The sequence below is a fragment of the Pelophylax lessonae genome (assembly GCF_965119305.1).
Source record: "Pelophylax lessonae genome assembly, chromosome: 10".
Taxonomy (NCBI): domain Eukaryota; kingdom Metazoa; phylum Chordata; class Amphibia; order Anura; family Ranidae; genus Pelophylax; species Pelophylax lessonae.
The window spans coordinates 217,817,627-217,835,658 of NC_138777.1; the positions used below are offsets into that span (position 1 = coordinate 217,817,627).

General features: G+C 48.7%; 1 protein-coding gene across 1 annotated transcript in view; it reads left to right on the forward strand.

Moving 5' to 3' along the window:
- Nucleotides 1-5,130: 5,130 nt before the first annotated feature.
- VPS35 (VPS35 retromer complex component) overlaps nt 5,131-18,032 on the forward strand; it is a gene marked incomplete at its 5' end in the record, with an annotated part of 180,023 nt that continues 167,121 nt past the window's right edge. Inside the window, 2 exons of the mRNA XM_082271055.1 lie at nt 5,131-5,160; nt 14,899-14,994. Coding sequence (XP_082127181.1) covers nt 5,131-5,160; nt 14,899-14,994 — 126 coding nt within the window. The remainder of the gene's footprint in view (nt 5,161-14,898; nt 14,995-18,032) is intronic.

Consider the following 18,032-nt stretch of genomic DNA (forward strand, 5'->3'; position numbering starts at 1 on the left):
CGGGCGAAGGATTTCACACATTGACGTCCTAAAGGGGGCGAGGATAAAGTGCAGGAAGTGTGCAGGCGGAAGTGACGTGTTCGGAGACTGTGATAGGAAGAGGGAACTGTGATAAGAGGAGGAGGGGACTGTCATAAGAGGAGGGGACTGTGATAAGAGGAGGAGGGGACTGTCATAAGAGGAGGGGACTGTGATAAGAGGAGGAGGGGACTGTCATAAGAGGAGGGGACTGTGATAAGAGGAGGAGGGGACTGTCATAAGAGGAGGGGACTGTGATAAGAGGAGGAGGACTGTGATAGCAGGAGGAGACTGTGATAGGAAGAGGAGGAGACTGTGATAGAAGGAGGCGGAGACTGTGATAGGAGGAGGAGACTGTGATAGGAAGAGGAGGAGACTGTGATAGGTGCAGGACTGTGATAGGAAGAGGAGGAGACTGTGATAAGAGGAGGAGACTGTGATAGAAGGAGGAGACTGTGATAGGAGGAGGAGGGCTGTGATAGGAGGAGGAGGACTGTGATAGGAGGAGGAGGAGACTGTGATAGAAGGAGGAGACTGTGATAGGAGGAGGAGGGCTGTGATAAGAGGATGAGGACTTTGATAAGAGGATGAGGACTGTGATAGCAGGAGGAAGAGGGCTGTGATAAGAGGAGGAGGAGACTGTGATAGGAAGAGGAGGAGACTGTGATAGGAGGAGGAGGAGACTGTGATAGGAGGAGGAGGAGACTGTGATAGGAGGAGGAGGGCTGTGATAGGAGGAGGAGGACTTTGATAAGAGGATGAGGACTGTGATAGCAGGAGGAGGACTGTGATAGCAGGAGGAGACTGTTATGGTAGGAGGAGGAGACTGTTATGGTAGGAGGAGGAGACTGTGATAGGAGAAGGAGGAGTGTGATAGGAGGAGGAGGAGACTGTGATAGGAGGAGGAGACTGTGATAGCAGGAGGAGACTGTTATGGTAGGAGGAGGAGACTGTGATAGGAGAAGGAGGACTGTGATAGGAGGAGGAGACTGTGATAGGAGGAGGAGACTGTGATAGGAAGAGGAGGACTGTGATAGGAAGAGGAGGACTGTGATAGGAGGAGGAGGAGACTGTGATAGGAGGAGGAGGACTGTGATAGGAGGAGGAGGACTGTGATAGCAGGAGGAGACTGTTATGGTAGGAGGAGGAGACTGTGATAGGAGGAGGAGACTGTGATAGGAGAAGGAGGACTGTGATAGGAGGAGGAGACTGTGATAGGAAGAGGAGGAGACTGTGATAGGAGGAAGAGGACTGTGATAGGAGGAGGACTGTGATAGGAAGAGGAGGACTGTGATAGGAGGAGGAGGACTGTGATAGGAGGAGGACTGTGATAGGAGGAGGAGGACTGTGATAGGAGGAGGAGGACTGTGATAGGAAGAGGAGGAGACTGTGATAGGAGGAGGACTGTGATAGGAGGAGGAGGACTGTGATAGGAAGAGGAGGAGACTGTGATAGGAAGAGGAGGAGACTGTGATAGGAGGAGGAGGACTGTGATAGGAGGAGGACTGTGATAGGAGGAGGAGGACTGTGATAGGAAGAGGAGGAGACTGTGATAGGAAGAGGAGGACTGTGATAGGAGGAGGACTGTGATAGGAAGAGGAGGAGACTGTGATAGGAGGAGGAGGACTGTGATAGGAGGAGGAGGACTGTGATAGGAGGAGGACTGTGATAGGAAGAGGAGGAGGACTGTGATAGGAGGAGGAGGACTGTGATAGGAGGAAGAGGACTGTGATAGGAGGAGGACTGTGATAGGAGGAGGACTGTGATAGGAGGAGGAGGACTGTGATAGGAGGAAGAGGACTGTGATAGGAAGAGGAGGACTGTGATAGGAGGAGGAGGACTGTGATAGGAGGAGGACTGTGATAGGAAGAGGAGGACTGTGATAGGAGGAGGAGGACTGTGATAGGAGGAAGAGGACTGTGATAGGAGGAGGAAGACTGTGATAGGAGGAGGACTGTGATAGGAGGAGGACTGTGATAGGAAGAGGAGGACTGTGATAGGAGGAGGAGGACTGTGATAGGAGGAAGAGGACTGTGATAGGAGGAGGACTGTGATAGGAGGAGGACTGTGATAGGAAGAGGAGGAGGACTGTGATAGGAGGAGGAGGACTGTGATAGGAGGAGGACTGTGATAGGAAGAGGAGGAGGACTGTGATAGGAGGAGGAGGACTGTGATAGGAGGAGGACTGTGATAGGAGGAGGACTGTGATAGGAAGAGGAGGAGGACTGTGATAGGAGGAGGAGGACTGTGATAGGAGGAAGAGGACTGTGATAGGAGGAGGAGGACTGTGATAGGAGGAGGAGGACTGTGATAGGAGGAGGAGGACTGTGATAGGAGGAGGACTGTGATAGGAAGAGGAGGACTGTGATAGGAGGAAGAGGACTGTGATAGGAGGAAGAGGACTGTGATAGGAGGAAGAGGACTGTGATAGGAGGAAGAGGACTGTAATAGGAGGAAGAGGACTGTGATAGGAGGAAGAGGACTGTGATAGGAGGAGGAGACTGTGATAGGAAGAGGAGGACTGTGATAGGAGGAGGAGACTGTAATGGGAGGAGGAGGAGACTGTAATGGGAGGAGGAGGAGACTGTAATGGGAGGAGGAGGAGACTGTAATGGGAGGAGGAGGAGACTGTCTCAATGAGGATGATGGGAGTTTTTATCCAAATGTCCTTCTCTACACAATATAAAAAGAATAGTAAAGTACATTTAAAATGGAACCAAACTCAATCGACAATAAACGTTTTAATCCAGCTAGCCCTAGTAAATAGATAGGAAGGAATAATATGTTTACTTGTCTAGAATTTTTTTGTTTTCCATTCCCGGTTTCTGGCCTGAGCCAAAATTATGTCATACATCCCAGTAGCCTTCAAGGGAGGAGGGGCTTTCTCAGCTAAGAACACCCCCTGCCTGCATGCCTGAGCTAAGGGCAGAGGAATTCCAGGAAAATACTACATGAATCATCTCCCCTTACTTAAAGTGTTTGTAAAGCCTCAAGGTTTTTCCCCCTAATGCATTCTATGTATTAAGGTGAAAAACCCTCTGTGCTGCAGCTCCCCCAGACCCCCCCATCTTTCCTGAGCCCGATCGGCTCCAGCTGCTGTCTCTCTCCTTAGTGGGCAGATTAATAGCAATGGAAGCCATTGGCTCCCACTGCTGTCAATCAAATCTAGTAACGCGGGGGCAGGGCCAAGTCCCGTTGTCTGTGTCAATGGACGCAGCAGCGGGACTTGGGAGCGAGCCCGCACGGGTGCCCCCATGGAAAGCGGCTTTCCATGGGGGCACCCGATGAAGAGGAGTGGTCTGGAGCACTGGTGGGGGACCTCAGAAGAAGAGGATCGGGGCTGCTCTGTGCAAAATGATTGCACAGAGCAGGTAAGTAGAGGCATATTTGTTATTTTTATAAAATAAAATACGTGTTTAAAACCCCTTTAAAGTGGAACTTCCCCCGTAACAACCTGATAAAAAATAATGTTCTTTAGCGAGGAACAAACATTCCACATTATTAATTATGCCACCAAAATTAGGGTGTGCTGTAAATTGCCTCCAGCGTTGCTCCTGTTTCTTCTTGCTGGGGGCGGCCATTTTGCTGAAGCCCTGACTTCAGGACTTCATTTTCTGACTAAAGTTCCACTTTAAGATGGCTTGGCTAGGGGGGGTTTATTTCAAAGCGATTTCTCAACAAAATAAAGTATGGAGACACGGATGGATTAAGTATTAAAAATAAATCAAATAGCGGTTTGAGTTTGTGGTGCTCACATACAGTTTAGTTCAAATTTAAAATGCTCATCATCCGCACCTTTGTTCTGTCTATTGCTAGTACCTCCATTGTCATCATTGGCAATCAGTGCCCATCCATGAAGCCTATCATTGCCCATCAATGCTGCCTATCAGTGCAGCCTCACCAGTGCCGCCAATCAGTGCCCATCAATGCTGCCTATCTGTGCCACCTATCAGTGCAGCCTCACCAGTGCTGCCTATCAATGGCCACCAGTGCTGCCAATCAGTGCCCATCAATGCTGCCTATCAGTGCCACTTACCAGTTCTGCCTATCAGTGCCCATCAATGCTGCCTATCAATGGCCACCAGTGCTGCCAATCAGTGCCCATCAATGCTGCCTATCAGTGTCACCTATCAGTGGCCACCAGTGCCGCCAATCAGTGCCCATCAGCGCCACCTATCAGTACCCATTACTGCCGCCTCATTATTATTATTATACAGGATTTATATAGCGCCAACAGTTTGCGCAGCGCTTTACAATATGAGGGAAGACAATACAATTCAATACAGGAGGATTTGGACGGCCCTGCTCCTTAGAGCTTACATCAATGCCCATCAGTGCTGCCAATGAGTGCAGCCTATCAGTGCCACCAATCAGTGCCCATTAATGCCACCTATTAGTGCCCATCAGTGCCGCCTCATCAGTGCCCATCAGTGTTGCCAATTAGTAGCCATTAACGCCACCTATCAGTGCCCATCAATGACGGAGAAAATTTACTTATTTACAAAATTTACTACCAGAAACTAAGAAGAACTTTTTTTTTTTCAAAAACGTTCGTTCTTTTTTTATTTGTTTAGCAAAAAATAACCCCGAGGTGATTCCATGCCACCAAAATAAAGCTCTGTCTGTCTCAAAGAAATGAAATAAAATGACATATGGGTACAGAGTGGCACGACCGCGCAATTGTCATTCAAAGTGCAACAACACCGGGCAGGAGAAGTGGTGATAGTGTCCCCGGGTAATGAAGTGGTTAAGTTTTTTTCTCCAGATAAGTGGAAGGCAGGAAGTTTGATTGTTTTTTCATGGCGTTGTCACCAGGACAGGAAGTCTCCCCAGGGGGACACAGGAAGCTGACAGCCCCAGGAGGAGCCTCTTCTTTTATTACACAGCCCCCCCTGTCAGACTCAGCTGTGTCCTGTCACAGAACACCCCCACTCCCCTCTCCAAAGCCACTGAGGTGACACGGCAGAGCCCGCTCTGACATGACGCTCCCCTTCCCCCGTCATCTCATTGGCCACCGCCCCTGTCCGTCTTCCCAGTCGCGGGCCAATCACGGTGCGGACCAATGAGCGGCTCGCTATCATAGAGAAGGGCGGAGCGGAGCGTGCAGGTCACATGACTGGAAGGAGAAGCTCAGACACCATGGTGAGTATTGGGGTCCCGTCACCCCAGATTGTGTGTGTGATGGGGGAAGGGCTGCAGAGGGGGGCAACGAGGGGGGAGACCGGAGAAAAGACCGGAGAAAAGGGGAGGCCGGACCTGGGGGGGAGGAGGGCGGTGCTGGGCCTTGTCTTCTGGCCTATGGAGAGGCAGAGGGGCCACACTGCTGGCCTGAACCATATAGAGGGATGGGGGTGTACCATTGTCAGCAGGTACTGGGGGGGGGGGGGGGGTGTTCACACCCCTCCTCCCCATCATATATGTGTATGTACACCCCTCCCCCCCCATCATATATGTGTATGTACACCCCTCCCCCCATCATATATGTGTATGTACACCCCTCCCCCCCCATCATATATGTGTATGTACACCCCTCCCCCCATCATATATGTGTATGTACACCCCTCCCCCCATCATATATGTGTATGTACACCCCTCCCCCCATCATGTATGTGTATGTACACCCCTCCCCCCCCCATCATGTATGTGTATGTACACCCCTCCCCCCCATCATATGTGTATGTACACCCCTCCCCCCATCATATATGTGTATGTACACCCCTCCCCCCCATCATGTATGTGTATGTACACCCCTCCCCCCCCCATCATGTATGTGTATGTACACCCCTCCCCCCCCCCATCATGTATGTGTATGTACACCCCTCCCCCCCCATCATATATGTGTATGTACACCCCTCCCCCCCCCATCATATATGTGTATGTACACCCCTCCCCCCCCCATCATATATGTGTATGTACACCCCTCCCCCCATCATATATGTGTATGTACACCCCTCCCCCCCATCATGTATGTGTATGTACACCCCTCCCCCCCCCCATCATGTATGTGTATGTACACCCCTCCCCCCCCATCATGTATGTGTATGTACACCCCTCCCCCCCCCATCATGTATGTGTATGTACACCCCTCCCCCCCCCATCATGTATGTGTATGTACACCCCTCCCCCCCCCATCATGTATGTGTATGTACACCCCTCCCCCCCCCATCATATATGTGTATGTACACCCCTTCCTCCCATCATATATGTGTATGTACACCCCTCCCTCCCATCATATATGTGTATGTACACCCCTCCCCCCCATCATATATGTGTATGTACACCCCTCCCTCCCATCATGTATGTGTATGTACACCCCCCCCCCATCATATATGTGTATGTACACCCCCTCCCCCCATCATATATGTGTATGTACACCCCTCCCCCCATCATGTATGTGTATGTACACCCCTCCCCCCCCATCATATATGTGTATGTACACCCCTCCCCCCCCCATCATTTTGTTTGCAAATATTAAAGATTCTAACTACCAGCAAGAATGGAAGAAAAATATATTTAAAATATATTTTTTAAAAAATTCATTTATTGGAAATATATTTGAAATGCTCCAATTTTGGTCATATTTAATATATTTCTAAAAATTGTTCCCTAAATATATTGGAAATATATTTTTCTTCCATATGGGTGAGTCCTTACATTTAAAGAGCCCCTGTCATTCCAGACCCATCATGGCAGCGCCTGTTAGCGGGCGTCCACTCACCTGCTGCTGCCACGCCCCTCACCTTGTTGTGTCCCTGCTGCATCACCAGCCCTCCCATTAAAGTGAATGGGACTGTTGGTGAGTCCACAGCGGGTCAGAGGGGGAGCCGCTCCGGGACAGAGATGACAGCTGCTCTATAAAAAAATCTGCTTTAAATCGAGTTAATTGTAATCAAATCCACCCTGGAAATGGTTAATGGGTTCCTCATTTTGAATCTTTTTGTTTGTGGGAGGGGTTCTGCATTAAAGTGTAAGTCCTCAATCTCTACCTCTCCTTCAATGGTCTGAGGTCCCCCGCTGGCATTGGGGTGTGGCATGTGCGGGGAGTCCGGTCGTCCCTAGACGGGGCACTGTGGCGGGAGTCCGGTCCTCACTTGACGGGGCACTGTGGCGGGAGTCCGGTCCTCCCTTGACGGGGCACTGTGGCGGGAGTCCGGTCCTCCCTTGACGGGGCACTGTGGCGGTAGTCCGGTCGTCCCTTGATGGGGCACTGTGGCGGGAGTCCGGTCGTCCCTAGACGGGGCACTGTGGCGGGAGTCCGGTCGTCCCTAGACGGGGCACTGTGGCGGGAGTCCGGTCGTCCCTAGACGGGGCACTGTGGCGGGAGTCCGGTCGTCCCTTGACGGGGCACTGTGGCGGGAGTCCGGTCGTCCCTTGACGGGGCACTGTGGCGGGAGTCCGGTCGTCCCTTGACGGGGCACTGTGGCGGGAGTCCGGTCGTCCCTTGACGGGGCACTGTGGCGGGAGTCCGGTCGTCCCTTGACGGGGCACTGTGGCGGGAGTCCGGTCGTCCCTTGACGGGGCACTGTGGCGGGAGTCCGGTCGTCCCTTGACGGGGCACTGTGGCGTGGCGGGAGTCCGGTCCTCACTAGACGGGCACAACACCAGTCTTATGTCGGGCACCATCCGCACCCCTGTATCCCACAGGGTGGATGTCTTCGGCTCTCCGGTCTGCTCTGCAGGTTCTCCGCAAGCATGTGGGATAGCCTCTGCACTCTGGCTCACTCCAGTACTCGCCATCTTGCTCCTCCGCACATGTCTCCCTCTCAGCCCGACCCGGAGGCGGAAGTCATTTATAAACTCTCCTTCCTGCTCCAGATTGGCTGTGCGTGAGCGGCGTCTCCACCCACATCTCCAGATTGGCGGTGGCTCCTCCTGCTAGGCCGAACTTTCCAGAGCGTGCTTTCCTGCGCTGTACAGTAACCCCTTCAATGCCGCCTCCTCTCAGCTCAGCCTGCATGGAAGTTACTGTAAAGCGGACCGTGCTTCTCAACTTGCACGCATCCGCCATCCTTGCCTGTGCCAGGGTTAGCTGACCCTCTTTGCTAGTCAGTAGAATTGTTCCGCTGTCAGATGCATGGCCAACATTTCTCTTCTTAGCACTTGTACAAGGAAGACTCACCATACTGTAGTTGAAAAACAGCATCAGCATCCACTTTGCCACTATTTTGGAAGAATGTCCCGCTGTCATTGGATGCACGGTCGACGTTTTCCTGCATAGCTCTGGCACAAACGTGCCCCCCCGGCACACCAATCCACGTGCCCTGGGCCGCCATTTTCTCCATCCACACTTGCGCAGTCCATGTTCACAGCAAAATGCATTTCTCCCGTTCTCCAGCACATCACTTGAACAAACCATTTGCGTTTCTGACAGGAATTCTTCTCTGGCGCTCGGCAACCATTATTGTGCATTTGATTCTTCGTCCCACTCTTCCTATCTCCTGTAAAGCAGGCCTCGCGCTTCTCTTGAGCATTAAAACACAGTTCTTGAGAGGAAAAATTACATTTTTGGAAATTTTCTTCGGGCGTTGCGGTAACCCAGGGCGACATCCCGGACGAGCCCCCAAATGTAGCATTGCCCCCTAGGGAGCTGCTGATTGTGGATTACTGTTTTTTTTTTTTTTGTGTTTTTTATTTTAGAACTTGGAAGGGAGAAGGGATGAGTGGGATACTCCCATCGTGAACTATGCACCATTTCTGAGGACAACTGACTGTAATGTGTGCGGCAAGGCCGCTGCTTCACCTTGCCACTGAAGTGAAGTAGAAGATGGGTTCCTGAATTAGCAGAAATGTTCCTGAATGAATTCCTCTTCAGGGTCCTAACCTGGCACCCCCCTTTCTCACTTCCCGTGCATGCTATCCCTTGTCCACTGACTCTCCACTGGAGTGGTCCCCTTCCTGGGCAGACCCCTGGCAAGCTTCCCGGTACTCACTGGGCATGTCAAGAGACTGTGACCGACTCTCAATGGACACCCGATATTACAGCCCATAAATTGGACACTGACACTTTTTTTTTTTTTTATAGGAACCAGTGACGCCAATACAGTGATTAGTGCTAAAAAAAAATATACACTGTCACTGTACTAATGACACTGGCTGGGAAGGTGTTAACTTCAGGGGCAGTCAAAGGGTTAACTGTGTGCTTAGCCAGTGTTTTGTGTACTGTGGAAGGGGCTTTTAGTGGGGAAAGACATGGATCTGTGTTCCTGCTTTGCAGAAACACAGGATCGACCCCTTCCCTACTGACAGAACGGCAATCTGCCTTGTTTACATAGACAGACCGCCATTCTCCTGCTGTAATTAACGATCAGCAGGTGCCGGCAAACGTTGGGAATCCGCTGTACCTGCTGACCTGTTCCCGCTGTGCATAATCCATAGTGGGAGCGAGGTGGCTGCAGCGTGCATTCGCGCCCGCTACCCGGAAGTGGAGGATTACGTGAAATTTTCTGCTTTATAAATAGACGTCCATTTGTGTTATGGTGCCACACACAAGTATGAATGGGCCCCTGAAGAGACACTGACAGTTGGCTCATTTCAGGACAAGGTGAGGGTGTCTGCTGATCACATACTCCATGTGTATATATTCATGCTTTCTTGCTTCCTCCCTGCTCTGTTGGAACTCCTGTTTGTTGATCTCTTTCATTAAGCCCCGGTTCACACTAGGGCGACCTGTGAGGCGACCTGGTCGCCTCACAGGTCGCCGCAGGTCGCCTCCCATAGGGAAGCTGCGGACCCGTTCTAATAGGAGCGACACAAGTCGCTCCGACCTAGAAAAAGGGTCCGGAGCTTCTTTGGGGCGACCAGGAGGCGACCGCCATAGACTTCAATGTTATGAAGTCTGTGGCGGCCGCTCCGAGGTCGCGGCGCGCTGCTCGCACCGCGATCTCGGAGGTCGCCCCTGAAAGTAGCGTCGCGCCAGTGTGAACCGGCGCTAAAGCGGAGTTTCACCCTAAAAATAAACTTTGCACCATCAGTTAGCATAAACAAAACCTGAAAAAGAATTGGATAATTAATATATATTTTTTCACTTACCTTGTTTTTAATGAAAATTAACTTGCCTTCCTTCCTCTTCCTCCTTGTGTGGCCGCGGCCCCCGACGTCACTTCCTCCTTTGTATTGCGTCCTGGGAGATGAGCGTCATCAATCCCAGGATGCAATGGGAACGGCCCCGGCCGCTACTCTGATTGCCGATCGCAATCTACAGCGCATGCTGTGTCAATAAATGGTGAATTACACGCTGTTCATACTCAGTCACTATAAGATTCATTTTAGGGATGCACTGATCCAACTTTTTTGGTGCCGATCTTTTGCTTTGTGAAATCGCCGATTTCTAGTCCGATCCGGAAGTACTGTTTTGTGAGCTTATACCCTATAGCAGTGATGGCGAACCTTTTTGAGCCCCAGTGCCAAAATGCCATAAAAAAACAACTTCTTTTTTACAAAGTGCCAACACTGCAATTAAACTGCACACACCCAGCCACCAGATCGCACACTCCAAGAGAGATTGTAGTCAAGTCAGCATTCATCTGGCTCCGGCGTCCAGTATCGGTGTGCCTGGCAGCAGCTTCTCCTTTTGTTGGGGCCTTTGATCACCCTCCTCACTCTTGATGATGTCCTTTCATCAATGTCCTCTTGCTCTTCTCTGGTTGATTCAACTCCAGGGGCTGTTGTGGCTTGGGCTCTCTCTCCCTCCTGAACCACCTCAGCCTCCTCTCACTCTTGTCTCCACACTCTTCTCACCTTGCTCTCCCTTCTCTCTGAGCCCTTTTTTTTTTTTTTTTTTCCGGGCTCCAGGCTTTCCATCCTCTTATTTTCTCAGGGCATGCTGGGGCTGTAGTTTTTCTTTAATTGATTAAAATGGAGCCATAGTCTTCCAGGACTCCATGTCCCATGGTCCTGGCTTGTTATTGGTCCTTGGCTTTAGCCAATGGGGAGGCAGGAGGAATCGGAGTGGGCGGCGATCCCTGCAAGCGCCGCTCTGTCCCTGTCCCGTGCTTCTTGACAAGGGGGGCGAGCAGAGGAAATACACTGACAGCCCGCGCTCACTCCCCTTGTCACAGTGGGGGCAGTGGCGGCAGCTCTCGTGTGCCCACAGAGAGGGCTCTGCGTGCCAGTTGTGGCACATGTGCCATAGGTTCGCCATCACTGCCCTATAGTGAGCAGATACCCTATAACAATTATGTATTTAAGAGGTAAAACTTCCCTCCTCCGGCAGATGGAACGAAAAGATACATTGTAATCATTGTGTTTACTTAACTGGGAGATTGAAAGGCATTTGCAGGAGGCTCTTTTTTTTTTTTTCTTTGACAGCGGTTCTCTGCTCCCTCACAGCTATGTAAAGAGCAAAACCGGATCAGCCCGTGGATCTGTTAATTTTACCGATCCAGCTATTATGGCCATATCGGCGCTGATATCCGATCCGAATATCGGATCGGTGCATCCCTAATTCATTTTCTGTATTATGCAAAAAACCTGGTTGATCCTGCTGCTCTCTATCTCCCCCTTCTGTCCATGTCCCCAATTCAGCTAGGGATTTTGCAGTTCTAGTGGCAACTCTGCACATGCTCAGTTTTCTGTGCTGCGCATTTCCCATCACTATCACATCTGAGCAGCCCATGTGACTATAGAGTCACGCATGTGATACCACCTGGGCACCCTGGATGAAAAACGCTGTTCCAAAGGCTGTTTTTTTTTTTTTTTTTTTTCATAAAAGCTGTCATCCCCGCTGTCCTCTATGGGGGAATCGGATGAGAATGGACCCATCTGATCCGCTGGAAACCCTACTTTCCATCCGTCCAGATGGAATCGGATAGCAGCAGGTATCAGGTGTCAGAGGAGATGTCTCCGCTGACATCCGCGACCCCATAGGGATGCATGGAGCATCCAATCAGGTCCGCCTGAAAAACTGACAGGCAGATCTGATTGGATCATTCGTGTGAAAGGACCCTAAAGGTTAATATTGTAGCAAAAGTTTGTTTCATTTTTTTTTTTTTTTTTAAATTTTTATTTATTTTTGGAAATTGTTCTGTAATGTGCTGTAAACACGACCATTGTGTGTAATTACAGTGTCCATAAAAACAAGAACACTCATTGGGCGGATTATTTCCATCAAACTGACCGCATTTATATGTAAATAAACATTGAATTGTTCTACATTTCCTTTTATCTCATACAATTGCCATGTGAAGAGCGATCTGCCAATATTTAGCTGTTGGCAAGACAAGCTGGAATTTTTTGTGTTTTGCCATTCTGAGGGCGATGGGTTGACTCCATCGTTTTCCAGTTTTTCTCTGGTTCTGTCCCCGCCTTCACTTTTCGGTTTTTCGCCTCTCCTTTCTTGCTTTGTTGTTTCTTTGTGTTTGGTTTTCTATATCTGGCATCCGATCCGTCACACAAGCCTGTCGTGTTTTCAGAATGGTTTCTAAGTCAATTCTGCTTTCAAAGATGAAAGCTTAATGGCTCTATTGATAGCAAATTGACCGAGATTGCTAGAAAAGCCAGAAATATTGAGACCGTTCCATCAGGCCCAAGTCGTTCTAAGTTAACCTTTTTACTCTTGGTTTAAAGAAGAACTGTACTGGATATTGTTTACATCTCTAAATGACCATTAAAAAAAGAATTTAAAGCTGAACAAAAAATTTAAATCTATTCCTGAATATCCTCAAAGGATATAAATCCACTTTGTGTGCACTAAATGCTTTTGCAAACCCAGATATTGGCATATAAATGTAGCGGTAACATCACTATATTGCAAACTGTGGCCCTTTGCTAGCCTTTATCCGGCCCTTGAGTCACTATTCCTCCCACTGATAGGGAGGCACAATTGTTCCCCCTCTGACACCAACAATGGGGCACTATTTCTTCCACTGATACCAATGATGGGTTACTATTCCTCCTACTAATAGAGGCACTACTCCTCCTATTGACCACCAACCCTGAGGCATTTATTCTCACAGATTCCGGGTCCAGGACATTTTCTGCCCTGGCTGGCCACAATCAGGCCCTCCTAAAGTCTGAAGGACAATAAACTTGCCCTTTGTTTGAAAATTTTGGAGACCCCTGCTGTATTGTATAGAGCAGTGATGGCGAACCTTGGCACCCCAGATGTTTTGGAACTACATTTCCCATTATGCTTTAATACACTGCAGAATGCATGAGCATCATGGGAAATGTAGTTTCAAAACATCTGGGGTGCCAAGGTTCGCAACTACATTTCCCATGATGCTCCAATACACTGCAGAATGCATGAGCATCATGGGAAATGTAGTTCCAAAACATCTGGGGTGCCAAGGTTCGCCATCACTGGTATAGAGTCACCCTATGGCTGCACATCCATGAAATCCCTGAGGTGTGTGTGTGTGGCAACCTCAGCCTGCACTCCAACCGGGCCATGCCCCCAAACTTGTTTTGCTCCGCCCCTCCAAGCTTAGTCATGGAGTCATCACTGTACTGTACATAGCCTGTGCTAAGAGTAGAGCTGTGGGAGGTGCCCAGCAAACTCCCATCTATTGCAGGCTGAAAACTACAGGAGGGGGCGGAGACGAGACCAGTCGCCCTGCACAGGGGGAGAGAGAGCAGTGACCGGTCTGTATTACAGGAAGTCTCACGCTGGGTTGCTACACTTAAAGGGACATAAAAGCTAAGTGTTTTTTTTTAAATTTTATTATTAGTGACCTCCCTACCGGCCACTGTATATATACGTCCTGGTAGGGAGGCAGTTGTACTGGGATCATTGTTGAGGCTACAACCATGATCCCGGTGTCCATTTTTTTACAGCTGGCGATTCTCTCATATAAAAGTATTTCCAAGCGGCAGGGAAACTACTGGATACTTTTACAGATGACGGGGGGGGGGGGGGGGGGTCCCGTCCCGTCCCGTCCCGTCCCATTACTGGGCTCTCTTGAGCGATCGGGAAGCCCAAGAGCGATGCGACTGGCTGCATCCATGTCCGGCCTCACAGTGGGAGGAACTGTAGCTGTTCCTCCCACTGTGTGATGTCCTGACCCGGAAATGGGGGCGGTCCCATTACCGGGCTCTCTCAAGCGATCGGGAAGACCAGGAGCGATGCAACTGGCGGCATCCATGTCCGGCCTCACAGCTGTTCCTCCCACTGTGTCATGTCCTGAACCGGCAAGCGTCGACTTAGGGCGCTTTTATGTTTCTCGCTCCTTGTTTACTGGCCGCATAGTAAAGCAGCCAACCAGAACGATCTGTGTCTGATCGGCTGCATTGGACTGCAATAGACCCCCCCCCCCCCCCCAATCTCACCATAAAGAGTACCTGTCATTGCTATTGCTGTCAAAAGGGATGTTTTACATTCCTTTTTAAAGCCATAAAAGCGATCAACCTTTCTACTTTGTGTTTTAAAAAAAAAAATGTATATATTTTTAAACGCACTCCCGCCACCCCGTGCTTACACGCAGTGGTGAGCGCATGTGTTGCCCCCCACGCATATGTAAACAGTGATCGCACCACACCTGGGGTATCGCCCCAATCGTCAGAGCGAGGGCAATAATTCGAGCACCAGACCTCCTCTGTAAATCTAAACCGGTAACTTGCAAAGGTTTTTAAAGCGTCGCCTGTGGATAACTTAAATTACCGTAGTTTTGTCGTTATTCCATGAGTGCGCTCAATTTTAAAGCTTGACATATTGGATATCTATTTACTCTATAGAACATCATCTTTTGCTTTATACCAAAAAATTGGGCTAACTTTACTGTGGTGCTGTGTGTGTGTGTGTTTTTTTTTTTTTCTCATTGAAGTGTATTTTGGTGGGAGGAAAAAAAAACGCAAATAAAAAAAAATAAATAAATAAAATATAGCATATACAATCATGAGTCATGAGTTTTTTAATGCTCCTTGATTTTTTTTTTTTTTTTCTAGCCCACAACACAGTCCCCCCAGGATGAGCAGGAGAAGCTGCTGGATGAAGCGGTCCAGGCTGTGAAGGTGCAGTCATTCCAGATGAAGAGATGTCTGGTAAGAGAAATTCAGAGTGGCAGTGATTTCTAAAGGATTTCTCTGACTAGGAAGAAGATTCATACTTGCATAACAATTGAATGCTAACAATTGTCCCAGAAAGTGGAATTTGTGCCCTCCCCCTTCCTAACATGTATGTTGACTAACCTATGTAAGAAAGATGCATATAGCTATTTTCAGGTGTGGTCATGTGATCTCCCATTTGTGTCGGGCAGCTGCAGGGGAGAGGAGAGAGTGCTTGCTTACAGCTGGTGATGTCATCCATTGTCGGCACTCCCTCCTCTGCTGACTGACTCAGGGGGAGCGGGATCACATGTCTGTACTGGAATGTCCTGAAAATCGTACATATTTTTTTTTTTTTTACATAGGTGGGAGGAGGGGGGGGGGGGCAATGACATTTTTTAGGCTTGTTAGGTTTAAAGGCTCCTGTGTAAATATTGAAATTGAACTTTTTAATAAACAGACACTCACCTGTCCCGGGATCTAACAATGGGCTCATCCCAGCCGTTCTGACCTCATCTTCTGTATTCTGCGCCGGCATCTTAAAGTGAAACTTTAGTCAGAAAGTTAGATCACTTCATTCAGGCTGGTCCCTTTTTTCAGGTATAGCTACAGTGCCTTGAAAAGTAATCATACCCCTTGAAATTTTCCACATTTTGTCATGTTACAACCAAAAATGTAAATGTAATTTATTGGGATTTTATGTGATAGACCAACACAAAGTGGCACATAGTGGCCACCATGCCTTCCACTGGCTCCATTGATGGGGCCACGTGCCTTCCACTGGCTCCAGTGATGGGACCACCGTGCCTTCCACTGGCTCCAGTGATGGGACCACCGTGCCTTCCACTGGCTCCAGTGATGGGACCACCGTGCCTTCCACTGGCTCCAGTGATGGGACCACCGTGCCTTCCACTGGCTCCAGTGATGGGACCACCGTGCCTTCCACTGGCTCCAGTGATGGGACCACCGTGCCTTCCACTGGCTCCAGTGATGGGGCCACCGTGCCTTCCACTGGCTCCAGTGATGGGGCCACCGTGCCTTCCACTGGCTCCAGTGATGGGGCCACCGTGCCTTCCACTGGCTCCAGTGATGGGGCCACCGTGCCTTCCACTGGCTCCAGTGATGGGAATTTACACTTCCTTGATCAGGACTTGCTGCTTGAGTTTAACACTGAAATGGCAGCAAAAGAAGCTGAAAATGCTATGTGGGGTAGTTTTGAAGCTTCGAGCAATGAGCTGTCAGTGTGGCTAGAGAAGCCTATCAGGACAGATCTCTATTCAGAAAATGCTTTTGGCTCTCATTTTACTTACAGCCCTGATGAAGTGGATGCAGGTACCCAAAACAAGTTTGCTCTCCTGGATACTTCAGTAAACATTCAAACCGTGTATAGATTGCTGTGATATAGGACATTTTTTTTTTTTTTTTTTTTTTAAGAGCCTATAAAAGAGTTGAGGTCTCATTCAGACAACAGATTAGTGCCACCCTCTGTGCAGAGCCGCTGGCAGATGCATGTGCATTCACCTCGCAGGCAGCCTATGTAAATGGATATGCACGCAAAATCAGAAGTTTGCTATACGGGTAGGAGCCAGTGCAAGTTTGCTCTGCATTCAGATCCGTGCACCTGCTCCTACCCAAGTGCCAAACTTTGACATGCGATTTGTGCCTGCCCACAGCTCCGAGGTGGATGCACATTCATCTGCCAGAGGCTCTGCATGGAAGACTGCACTAATCTGCCATCTGAATGAGCCCTAATTCTGTTTGGTGAAGAGGATCGCCAGCACCCACAGGCACATGTTCTTTCTAAGCATTGGAAATGTGGCGGGGTATTTAGCGTTTTCCTGCACCGTGTAAATAAAGAACATTTCGGCTTTATATACACATTAAAGTAGTTGTAAAGCCTGAAGGTTTTTTAAGTTTGTGACTTCTATACATGAAGGTGAAAAACCTTCTGTGCTGCAGCTCTCCCCAGATCCCATCCTTTTCCTTACCTGAGCCCGATCGGTTTGAGCAATTTGCACGAGCGCAGTGGCTCCAGCCGCAGTCTCTTTCCTCATTGGACAGAATGATAGCAATGGGAGCCATTGGCTCCCGCTGCTGTCAATCAATTTCAGGGAAGCGGGGGAGGGGGGCGCGAGTCCTGCTGTCTGTGTCAATAGACGCAGCAGCAGGACTCAAAGAGCGAGCCTGCTCGGGTGCCCCCAGGGAAAGTAGCTTTCTGTGGGGGCACCAAATGAAGAGGAGGGTTCTGGAACGGCAGCGGGGCACACCAGAAGAGGAAAATCTGGGCTGAGCAGGTAAGTATAACCTGTATATTTTCATAAAGACAAAAAAAAAAAAATAGGCTTTACAATCACTTTTTTTTTTTTTTTTTAAGCATAAAGATCAAATTAAATTTGCCATTGCCAGCGATTTTTTTTTTTTTTTTTTTTTTTTTTTTTTTTTTTTTTTTTTGTATATTCATGTTTTATTCATTTTTCAGTAAGCATAAAAAAATGTGAATTTTTACAAAAAAAAAATCTCTATATATATATATATATATATATATATATATATATATATATATATATATATATATATATATATATATATATATATATATATATATATATATATATATAATTACACCGTGCTTCTAAATTTTACAATCTTAGTGACCTCTCCCCCTCCAAAATAAGGAGAGAAGAAAATAGGAAAAATGTATTAATTGCTAAACAAATCCCCTCCTATTCTATTCTCCATTATCCTTCTTCCATCTCAGAATTCCTCTTTGTGCTTTATATCTCCTGACCCTGACCCAGGTCCAGGTAGTTTTACTCCTAAACTGTATCGCCTATCTACTTCAAACATCCAGCATCTTCATATACTCTACTAGTTTTTTTAAACTTCATCCAGTCTCTTATCCAGTTTCTCCATTATTTCCCACAAGAGTCCTCTGCCGCGTATATTGTTTCTTCCATGGATCTCGCCCAATCCACCCTTACGGCCCAATCCCTCACAATCGGGGCTTCTGCCAATCGCCAGAATGCCGGAATCAA